The following is a 12,314-nucleotide window of genomic DNA, read 5'->3' as shown; positions in this document are numbered from 1 at the left end:
TTTACCTTTGCCTTGACCAACCGGTTTACTTTATGTTGGGTAGCTCATGCTTAGTGCTTACTTGGTATATGGTGGTTTAACTAAACACAATGCTTAATCCTGCTTTACTTATGTTATACCTTTCATTAAGACAAGAACATTATTTGTTAATCGGAACATGGAGCGACCACCCAGGAAAACAGTGCTACCACAAGACTAAATGGCTCTGGTCTTGGCTGATTAATTAGAAACCTTAGTCTGGGGTGACCTTACTCGTGATGAGGCAAGAGGGGGGACTGAGTCGTTGCATTCACCTGGGATGGGTGGTGCACGCCAGACACCGAAACCTTAGCGGGTTACCACTGACTAAGGAATCTTTGTAAAGGCCTCGTAGCGTCCCTATGCAATCACACCTCGGAAGTGTGGTATGGTGCCTTGCAAACACCGCGTGGTTGGGTCCAAAGTTCTTATGAACTTTTACGCGACTTGTGGGTAAAGATGTGCCACCTCTGCAGAGTGTTAAACTGATCGATCAGCCGTGCTCACGGTTAAGAGCGGCCTGGACCCTCACATGATAATATTATCGAAAGATGGACTAAACTTGTTATCATTTCATGCATTTGTTGCTTACTTTTTGTTTATGTTTAATTTCGGGTGGTATGAACTTATACTTAGTTAATTGCTAATAAAACTTGACCAACTTAATTAAAAGCGAATGCTATTTATGCCTTAGCCATACCTTGAATTAGCCTTACACTACACTATTCCCCACGACTTGTTGAGTACCAACCATAAGTGTACTCACCCTTGCAAAACCGTTGTTCAGACCAAGCTAATTGGGAAGAGGAGTACTTCCCCGACTTCGAGGAGTTCTAGGCGTACGTTTCTTCAGTCAGCTGCCTGTGGAGTCGTCGTCATCTTTGGAGTTCCGCTGCGTAATAATTAGACTTTGTGGTTTATGTGAGACTTTCGGTCATGTAATAATGGTTAATACTCTCTTTATTCGATTTAACACTGTCTTTGATATTCACTATTGTCGTACATGTGTGTAACTTGATCCTGGCGCACATGTATTTAATGCACACGATTTTGTCCTTAAAATCGGGTGTGACAAAAGTGGTACCAGAGCCGTGTTGACTGTAGGACGTTAGCCTAGTTAGAAAATGGTCGTATTTAAGGATTATAATAATCTAGTAGCCATTCCTACCTTTCTTAATTTAAATCTACTTAATTATTCTTAAACTTGATTTGTCTCATCCTTATTTCTATTATCTAGCTTTGTTCAAAAATTTTATTCTAAAAATTTCTTCTTTCTTTCTGTTAGATGGCTCGCACCCGGTTGACCGCACGCAAGAGCACCCGTCCGCCGCGTCATGGCATCGCGCCGTCGCACGCCCCCGTGGATCCTTGGGACGAGGAAGAAGAGGAAGAGATCTTCCAGCATCCGGGGGATGACTCTAACGAGGATGCCATGACTGTGGAGCAGGAGACCACGCCGCCACCAGCACCGTCGCCAGCACCGGCGCCCGCTCCTGCGCCAGCACCGGCGCCCGCTCCTGCACCAGCCCCGACGCCCGTACCGGTCGTCGATTTGACGGATGATGAGCCTGAAGCAGATCCCGAGCCCGAGACATGGATCAAATGGGTGAAGGAAGATTATGGCCAAGGAGTGCAAATGGCCGACATACTCAGGTGGACTTGTCACCGCTTGGGGTACGGCATGAGGCCACTCTACAAGTGCTCCCGGTTCACCCACCCTCGCTATCCCACTTTTTGGGAGGTGAAGGTTGCCCTTCGTGAGGAGCACGAAGGAGGATGGGAGGTGAAGGCTATTCACCATGATGTGACCATCAGGAGGACCATGGAGTCCGGCATTGCCGAGGCCGCCAGGAGGGCACTTGAGGTCGTCTCCCACAATGAACGGCCGCGACTGCAGCACACTTACCATCGGTTCCTTCCTTACCGAGCTAGTGGGGAAGCAAGAACCTTCATCGCTACCAATGATGGGGTTGACATGGCTACAGACTTCCTCCGCAAGTACACGTCGGCAGCTCTCACCGCACTGAATGAAGCAAACAACCACATCCAGGAGCTTCAGCAGGAGGTTCAGGAACTCCGGTGGGAGAGGGATGTGAATATGGCTGCCGCGACGGGAGCACCGCCGCCGCAGGAGTTTGCTGTTCATCCCGCTTCGTCGCCGTCGCCTAAGCGTCCCCGCTACGACTCGCCCGGCGCCGCCGCAGAAGACCTCTAGGGAACTAGGAGTGTTTAGTTTAAAGTCTCGTAATCGTTAGACGTCGTTCGAGTGTGTTAGTTAAAGAGTGCTTAGCTGTTTGGTTTTGTGCTACATGTTTGAGTTGGATTTTGTAATGAGTGCGGTATGTGGGGCAATTGTCACACGATACTGGTCTTAATAAATAAAGTGTTTAGTTGGGTTTTATTTCTGTTCTAAATCAGTATTTAATCTTCCTTAATCATGATCTACCATCTGTCTAAATCTATCTATCATACAAGTTAAGCGACATTCAATTCTGCTCTCGACATTAACTGACACGCCAGTACTGTTTTATTTATATCTCGAGCTACAGAAGTCCAAATGACATAAAACCAGTGGGGTTAGTTTCAGAATTTCGTGGAGTACTTTCTGTGAATTTTTCAGAATTTTTGGAGTATCTGTCTGGGAGATGTATGCGAATTAGTAAAGCACTCAGAATCTGAAATTGTCGACCGACACTGTCAGCTTGTTAATTTTGTAACTCGAGATCCAGAAGTCCGATTGAGATGATTCCAGTTGGGATGGTTCACAAATTTAATAAGTTACGACTTGGTAATTTTTTCAGTATTTATGGACACTTATTCTGACGGCCACACCCAATTAAATGGAGCTAACAGAATCTGTTTTACTTTTACATCTTGTCGCTTTATCTTTCTCAGTTATTCTTTCACACATCTATCTAAATCTATTGTCTCTAACGCTCAGATGGTAAACACCAGGTCCGGATCAGGAGTTGATCATCCTGCAGTGCCTCGCCTCAGGGACAACAGCAGCAACTCCAACACCGCTCCGCAGCAGAACCAGCAAGCATCTGCAGGGATGGAGCAGTTTCTAGCAGCTCAGACTCAGCTTCTCGCCGGATTGACCAACACCGTGGCAGCATTACAAGCTCAGCTGAATAATAACAACAACAACAACCAGCAGCAGCAGCCGCCGCCAAGGGACAGGCACAGGGAGTTCATGAGCCACAAGCCCCCGACATTTTCACATTCTCCGGATCCATTAGATGCAGATGATTGGCTGAAAACAGTGGAGAAGATGCTGAATATCGCCCAGTGTACTGACAGGGAGAAGGTCCTGTATGCTTCAGGACGCCTGGAAGGGCCAGCTGCTGATTGGTGGGATGCTTACACCGCCGCACATGCCAATGCTAATGGCATTACCTGGGATGAGTTCAGGACGAGCTTCAGAAGTCATCATATTCCTTCTAGGTTGATGAAGCTTAAGAAGAAGGAGTTCCTTGCTCTCAAGCAGGGGAATATGACAGTGGCAGAGTACAGGGACAAGTTCGTCCAGTTGTCCCGATATGCTCCCGAAGATGTTGCTGATGATGAGCAGAAGCAGGAGCTGTTCTTGGATGGGTTGATTGGACCACTCCAATATCAGCTTATGTCGCACACCTTCCCCAGTTTCCAGAAGATGCTAGACAAGGCGATTGGCCTGGAACACAAGAGGAACGAGCTCGGGGAGATGAAGAGGAAATTCAATTCCCAGTCGTCTTCAGGAAGCAACACCCGCCCTCGCTTTGCTCCACAGCAAGGGACGCCGTTCCGCGCAGGGGGCCCGAGTGGGAATTTTGGGCAGCAGTCATTCCCGCGCCCTGCTCAGCAGTCATTCCAGCGCCCCAGCCCTCAGTTCCAGCGTCCAGGGATGCAGACTCCGCGCCCCGGCTTTACGCAGAACCGCCAGATGACCCCTACTGGCACTCCAGCAAGGCCCAATGCTCCAGTGGGTCCTACTTGCTTCAAGTGTGGCGAGGTTGGTCATTATGCCAGCTCTTGTCCTAAGAGAGGTGGACCAGCTACCCCCGTGCAGAACAGCAGTGCTCCTCGGCAGAATCAGATGCAGCAACCGAGGAACGGGAACCAGACCCCACAAGGCAATCAGGGGCAGCAAAGCTTTGTTCGTGGCAAGGTGAACCACATGGAAGCCGAGACTGCTAAAGAGGCTCCAGATGTAGTGCTCGGTATGTTCTTTGTCAACTCTGCCCCCGCATCAGTTTTATTTGACTCTGGAGCATCGCATTCTTTTGTCACTAGTCATTATGTAGCAAAACATAATTTACCCATGCATACCATGAGGCGCCATATGCTAGTAAGTTCACCTGGGGGGTCAATGAAGGCTCAATACATCTGTCCACAAGTTAAACTGAGAATAATGGGTATAGAGTTTCCGGCTGATCTTATCGTCCTTGAGTCCGGTGGAATCGATGTAATTCTGGGAATGAGATGGTTAGCCGCTTTTGATGCAACAATTCAGTGTGCCAAGAGGACAGTTCTGCTCACAGGTCCTGATGGAGAGAAAGTGGAGTTTGTAGCTACTCTACCCTCAGCGGCAGATTGTGCAGTTAATCAGTTGGCTGGAAAATCCTTGGAAGATATCAAAGTGGTGTGTGACTATCCGGATGTGTTCCCCGACGATTTACCAGGTATGCCACCTGACCGCGACATTGAATTTGCTATTGATCTTTTACCTGGTACTGCACCTATCTCCAAACGTCCATATAGAATGTCGGTTGAACAATTAAAAGAATTGAAACAACAACTAGAGGAATTATCAGCAAAACAGTTTATTCGGCCTAGTTCATCACCCTGGGGAGCACCGGTTATCTTTGTGCCGAAGAAGGACGGTACTCAGAGGATGTGTGTGGATTATAGAGCACTGAACGAGGTGACCGTCAAGAACAAGTACCTATTGCCTCGCATTGAGGATTTGTTCGATCAGATGAGAGGAGCCAAGGTGTTCTTTAAGATTGATTTGCGATCGGGATATCATCAGATGAAGATCAGGCCGTCTGACATACCCAAGACCGCTTTTACTTCCAGAAATGGTCTCTTCGAGTACACGGTAATGTCGTTCGGGCTGACAAATGCTCCAGCTTACTTCATGTATCTGATGAATAAGGTATTTATGGAGTACCTGGATAAGTTCGTTGTGGTGTTCATTGATGATATTATGATTTACTCCAAGAGTGAGGAAGAACATGAGGAACACTTGAGGTTAGTGCTTCAGAAATTGAGGGAACATCAGTTGTATGCTAAATTCAGCAAGTGTGAGTTCTGGATAAAGGAAATCTCTTTCCTTTGTCATATCATCTCCGATGGTGGAATTTCAGTGGATCCAGGCAAGGTTAGGGATGTCTTGAAGTGGAATCCGCCGCAGACAGTAACTGAGATCAGGAGTTTTCTCGGACTTGCAGGCTATTACCGCAGATTCATTGAAGGATTCTCCAAGATAGTGAAGCCCCTCACTACGCTCCTAGAAAAAGGAAGGGAATTCAAATGGACAGAGGCATGTCAGGCAAGTTTTGAGGAACTGAAGAAGAGGTTGACCACAGCCCCAGTATTGGTAATGCCAGATCTACATAAGGGGTTCGACATATATTGTGATGCATCTCGACAGGGTTTAGGCTGTGTTCTGATGCAGGAAGGTCATGTGATCGCCTATGCTTCTAGTCAATTGAGGAAACATGAGCAGAATTACCCGACTCATGATTTGGAGTTAGCCACAGTGGTGCATGCCTTGAAGATTTGGAGGCACTACATTCTGGGGACTAAGTGTCAGATCTATACTGATCACAAGAGTCTCAAGTACATTTTCACTCAGAAGGACCTTAATCTGAGCCAGCGACGATGGCTAGAGCTCATCAATGACTATGATCTGGAGATACACTATCATCCTGGTAAGGCTAATCTGGTTGCAGACACTTTGAGTCGGAAGGGTCATGTTAACTTAGCCTTAGCATTCCAGCTACCTGACGAGCTGATGAAAGAATTTGAGAGGCTCAACTTGAGTGTCGTTGCGCATACTGAGGGGGCAACGATGGAAGTGGAGTCGACTCTAGAGCAAGAGATACGGGCAGGACAGCTTGAGGATGCCAAGGTCAAGGAAACTAAGGAGATGGTAAAGGAAGGAAGAGCCACTGACTTCACTGAAGACTCTCAGGGAACCTTATGGGTCAAAGGAAGGATTTGGGTACCCGATGTGGGAAATCTCCGAGAGGCGATCTTGAAAGAAGCTCACGATTCTACTTATTCCATCCACCCTGGTAGTACTAAGATGTATCAAGATCTTAAGCAGAAGTATTGGTGGCCCGGAATGAAGAAAGATGTAGCTGCACATGTAGCCATTTGCGACATATGTCAAAAGGTCAAGGCTGAACATCAGAGGCCAGCTGGGTTACTTCAGCCATTGAAAGTGCCAGAATGGAAGTGGGAAGAAATTGGGATGGATTTCATTGTGGGCTTGCCTCGCACCCGAGATGGGTATGACTCTATATGGGTCGTAGTGGATCGGTTGACCAAGGTAGCATACTTCATACCGGTAAGGACTACCTACACTGGATCCAAGCTAGCAGAGTTGTATATGGCAAGGATTGTGTGTTTACATGGTGTGCCTAAGAAGATTGTGTCTGATCGAGGTACTCAGTTCACGTCACGCTTCTGGCAGAAATTGCATGAATCTCTGGGCACAAGGTTGAATTTCAGTTCCGCTTATCACCCTCAGACAGATGGACAGACCGAGAGAACAAATCAAATATTGGAGGATATGTTAAGAGCATGTGCATTAAAGCACGAAGGCAGTTGGGACAAGAGTTTACCCTATGCAGAGTTCTCCTATAATAACAGTTATCAAGCCAGTCTCAAAATATCACCATTTGAGGCTTTGTATGGTAGAAAGTGCCGGACACCCCTTTATTGGAGTGAAACAGGAGAGAGTCAGCTATTCGGGCCAGAAATTATACAAGAGGCAGAAAGACAGGTCCAGATCATTCAGGAAAACTTGAGGACTGCTCAGTCTCGACAGAAGAGTTATGCTGACACCCGGAGAAGAGAATTGACCTTTGAGGTGGATGATTATGTGTATCTCAAGGTATCGCCCATCAGAGGTATGCGCAGATTTAAGGTCAAAGGGAAATTGTCACCTCGATTCATCGGTCCGTTCAAGATTCTTGAGCGAGTGGGACAGGTAGCCTATCGATTGGAATTGCCTAGTCAGTTGTCGGATGTACACGATGTGTTCCATATCTCACAGCTTAAGAAGTGCCTCAGAGTTCCCGAGGAACAGTTGCCAATGGAGGAATTGAATGTTCAGGATGATCTCACCTACACGGAATACCCCATTAAGATTTTGGACACTTTGGAAAGGGTCACAAGAAATCGGACGATCAAAATGTGCAAGGTTCAGTGGAGTCACCATACAGAGGACGAGGCAACTTGGGAAAGAGAGGACGAGTTGCAGAAGGAATTTCCCCATCTCTTTGCAGGATCTTCCGAATCTCGAGGACGAGATTCTTCTTAAGGGGGGTAGGATTTGTAACACCCAAAATTTTGAATAATTTAAATTCATTAAAATTTGCTCAAATTAAGGTGTCATTTAATTTCTAGGCATTTAAATTCATTTTCCTTTATTCAATTAATTCATCATAGGATTTATTTGTGCATTCATGCTGGTGCATTTATTTTGATTGCTTGAGTTTGAATCCAATTTTGAATTTCAAATTTAAATTCAAATCCTAAAACCCTTTTCCCCTTTTTCTTCTTTCTTTTCCTTTCTTCTTATTTTTCTCTGGGCCGAAACTCCTCTCTTCTTCCTTCTTCTTTTCTTCTTTCGGCCCAACACCCCGCCTCTTTTCTTTTCTTCCTCCGGCCCGCGACAGCTCCGCCGGCCCTCCTCCTTTTCTTCCTCCGCGGCCCAGCACCCCACCGCAACGGCCCAGCTCCGCTCGGCCGGCTCCGCTCGCCGCTTCCTCACCCACGCCCCGCGGCCCATGCACGCGCACCGGCCCACGGCACCGCGCCAGCCCGCCTCCGCCCGCGTCCGCTGACGGGTGGACCCCACCCGTCATCTCCCTCCTCCGGCCGAATCCGGCCGGACTCCCGCAACCGCCGCGCGCCTTCTCCGCCTCGGTCTCCACCTCCGCTCCGACTCCTCCGGGGGTTTAAACCCGCGCCGCATCTATCTCCAGCGCCTATATAAGCCGCCGCCCCCTCCCGGTCTCCTCCACCAGCACCCGCGCCCCCGAAACCCTAGCCACCTTGAGCTCAAGCGCCGCCGCAGCTTCCCCGCCGCCGTCGCGAGTCGTGGACGACCGTGGCCGTCCGATCTCGATCCGACGGTCGGACGCGAGTCAATCAAGACCGCGTACCGGTCAACCGAGCCGCGCCGCACCGCTTTTGCACTTGAGCCCCTGTCTTTTCCGCAAATCAACCCGCGGTCCAGATCGCGTTGAAAATATTTACAGATCTGCCCTCGCCTTTTTCGGTTTAACCCTTGAGCTTTCCAAAAATCAACCCGCCGTCCGGGTTTGTTGTTTTTACGCGTCAGACCCTCGGTTTATACGCATAATTATGTATAAGCCCTCGGTTTTCGCGGATAGGCCCTACAAGTTTTGTTTTTCTTACAGAAAAGTCCCTGGATCTTGTTTTAATCATATCTTTTGCATCTTAACTCCGTTTTTCGTGTTCTTTATATCCACGTGTTCGTTTTAAAGCGTAGATCATCTTTTCAAGCTTATTTTCTCTATTTAACTATGTTTGGTGTACTGTTTTCTTACTTTTGCCCATGTTTGCTTGTATGTGCTCGTGTGACGCGTGTAGACGCCGCGCAGTTCGAGGGAGTTGCCGATCAAGCTTTCGAGGAGTACGAACAGCAGGAGCAAGGCCAAGAAGGCAAGTCGTGTCCTTGATCACTACCTTTTTGTCCTATACACCTTTACTTTCTCGTACTCAACATTTATGCTATGCACATATTAAGATTAAATTGATGGGTCCCAATTAAGGTTCGCCTAGATTGATTTACCTTTGCCTTGACCAACCGGTTTACTTTATGTTGGGTAGCTCATGCTTAGTGCTTACTTGGTATATGGTGGTTTAACTAAACACAATGCTTAATCCTGCTTTACTTATGTTATACCTTTCATTAAGACAAGAACATTATTTGTTAATCGGAACATGGAGCGACCACCCAGGAAAACAGTGCTACCACAAGACTAAATGGCTCTGGTCTTGGCTGATTAATTAGAAACCTTAGTCTGGGGTGACCTTACTCGTGATGAGGCAAGAGGGGGGACTGAGTCGTTGCATTTACCTGGGATGGGTGGTGCACGCCAGACACCGAAACCTTAGCGGGTTACCACTGACTAAGGAATCTTTGTAAAGGCCTCGTAGCGTCCCTATGCAATCACACCTCGGAAGTGTGGTATGGTGCCTTGCAAACACCGCGTGGTTGGGTCCAAAGTTCTTATGAACTTTTACACGACTTGTGGGTAAAGATGTGCCACCTCTGCAGAGTGTTAAACTGATCGATCAGCCGTGCTCACGGTTAAGAGCGGCCTGGACCCTCACATGATAATATTATCGAAAGATGGACTAAACTTGTTATCATTTCATGCATTTGTTGCTTACTTTTTGTTTATGTTTAATTTCGGGTGGTATGAACTTATACTTAGTTAATTGCTAATAAAACTTGACCAACTTAATTAAAAGCGAAGGCTATTTATGCCTTAGCCATACCTTGAATTAGCCTTACACTACACTATTCCCCACGACTTGTTGAGTACCAACCATAAGTGTACTCACCCTTGCAAAACCGCTGTTCAGACCAAGCTAATTGGGAAGAGGAGTACTTCCCCAACTTCGAGGAGTTCTAGGCGTACGTTTCTTCAGTCAGCTGCCTGTGGAGTCATCGTCATCTTTGGAGTTCCGCTGCGTAATAATTAGACTTTGTGGTTTATGTGAGACTTTCGGTCATGTAATAATGGTTAATACTCTCTTTATTCGATTTAACATGTCTTTGATATTCACTATTGTCGTACATGTGTGTAACTTGATCCTGGCGCACATGTATTTAATGCACACGATTTTGTCCTTAAAATCGGGTGTGACAAAAAACTTCTGTCCCAATCACACTAGGCTGCGGCTTACAGCGAAAAAGCTTCCTAAAAAGCTCAAGACTAGGAGGAACACCCAGGTATACTTCACACAAGTGTACAAAAATAGACATATGAAGCACACCATTGGGGTTCAAGTGAACCAACTAAAGTTTGTAGTACTCGAGGATACCTCTGAAGAAGTCGGAAACAGGCACTGCCAGTCCTCTCTCGACAAAGTGTGCAAGCATGGCAGTCTTGTTCGGGTGCTCCTCGAACTGCCATGCATTTCCAAAAGCAAGCCTCCACTCGAGTTCAAGCTTCGACTGCAGAAGCTTAGCATCAACCAAAGCTTGAACAGCCGCTTCCCTCATCATGGAGTTCTGCCAGGTAATCCCAGGCGGCGACGGCGCAATCGGGTTCATCGGGTCACACTTTGGCGCCGGTAGCACTAGCTCCTTCCCCTTTTTTGATTTGATCTTACCTTACCGGCTGCCACCGCCTGGCCTTGAGTTTTCTCGAGCTTCTTCCCCATCTTCTTGATGCGCATCAGACGGTCTCGGAGACAGCAATAAGGAAATGAGTCAACCTCTGATCTCTCTCAAAAGCAAGAAGAAAGCAGCAATGGCGGTGGCAGCACTGGAAATCACGATGGCTCAACGACGAACATGAAAAGGGGGGGAGGGGACAAAACAGATCTGCTAAAAAAGAAACGTAAGCCTAACCGCCCCCCCTCCCCCCGTTATATCTCCATCACCTCCGGATTCCAAGCGTCAATTACGCAACGGTCAAATATAAACCGGATTTATCACCATAATATCCAACGGCTACTCAAATCAAAAGGTTTGACCACTTCATCGACCACGAAAAAATCACCTAAGTGCTCGGGGGCTACGGATACCGCATCCGCTGGACAAAGTTTTCTTTTCTTCGAAGACTATTAAGAAGAAATAACCAGAACACGGGATTGACCTTCAACCTAATTCTTTGATTCAAACTAAGGTTCGGGGGCTACTCCATATGGAGTGCGATTGTCATCGCACTACCATATAATTTCTCAAGACAGAAGCAACTCGAAGAAAAAAACAAAAGAAGAGTACCTTCCAGCCACATGACAGTATTCGAGTACTCGAAGACACTACAACCGCTGCTGAGAACTACTCAGATAAGTAGAATCTGAGTACTCAGAACTATGCCGCTCGACTACAAAGTACTCGGGGGCTTATCGGGCATGCATCCCAGGCCCATGAGTAGGCCCTGTGCGGCCCACTAAGGGGCGTACTCGGACGTAATCAAGACTAGGGGGTTACGCAGCAAAAGAAACTTATCCCACTCGGACTCCCGAAAACTAGTTAGGTATGCATATGGAAACTACTCGGTCTACACCGAGTAGAACTCTGTAAGCGTACCCGACTAGGATTCTAGCTTGTAACCCTGCTCCTCCGAGTATATAAGGGCGGGCAAGGACCCCCTCAAAGATAACTCTCTCAACACATCCAAGTTCAATACAATCAACATGCAGGACGTAGGGTATTACGCGATATAGCGGTCCGAACCTATCTAAATCATGTTCCTTGTGTCACCATTGACTCCTTGATTCTCGACGACACCCACCGCACAAAAGACCACCTAGGGTACCCCCTAGGCGGGTTGTCAGTCTAAAACACCGACAACGCCATCATCATGATCACCTTCTTCACCTTCACAAACGTCCCGATCATCATCGTTCATAACAAAACGTTTAGCAGATCTGCCAGTATGATGCTGTTTTATGTAATGCGGATCGAACCCTCTGGTATTCAAGTGCAACTCAACAACTTCTTTATTTTGATATGCCATGCGACGACATCATCTACATGGATAGGGCGCAGTCGTGCGAAGAAGGAGGAGAGGCAACGCTAGGACGACATAGACTAGGATTAGGCCTCTCAGCTTGTGAAAGAAAGGCCTGCCATATGTGTGGGCCAAAATAAAGGCCCACAAACATAACCAAGCTGGCGGCACCCACAAACTCATCTATTGCAACCATGTGTTCCCCTATATTGCAACGACTATATATTATTGCAATAGCACCTCCTGTATAGCAATGGTTTCAGTATTTGTTGCTATAACCAAGATTTCTTTTGCAACAATACCATTTTCGTTGTTATATCTAATACTAGTTGCAACGATTTATATTAGCGTTGCAAT

At 47.2% G+C, this 12,314-nt stretch overlaps 1 protein-coding gene across 1 annotated transcript; it reads left to right on the top strand.

Annotated features, from left to right (window-relative positions):
• The first annotated feature begins 3,724 nt into the window (after positions 1–3,724).
• On the top strand, positions 3,725–4,548 carry LOC106804221 (glutenin, high molecular weight subunit PW212-like). The gene is made up of 2 exons (XM_014804912.1): positions 3,725–4,220; positions 4,514–4,548. Exons 1-2 carry the CDS (start codon positions 3,725–3,727, stop codon positions 4,546–4,548), a joined length of 531 nt encoding a protein of 176 aa, XP_014660398.1.
• The last annotated feature ends 7,766 nt before the right edge of the window (positions 4,549–12,314 follow it).

This window comes from Setaria italica, chromosome I, assembly GCF_000263155.2.
Source record: "Setaria italica strain Yugu1 chromosome I, Setaria_italica_v2.0, whole genome shotgun sequence".
Lineage (NCBI taxonomy): Eukaryota > Viridiplantae > Streptophyta > Magnoliopsida > Poales > Poaceae > Setaria > Setaria italica.
Note: the sequence above shows the minus strand (reverse complement) of the source record. Positions and strands in the feature narration are given on the sequence as shown.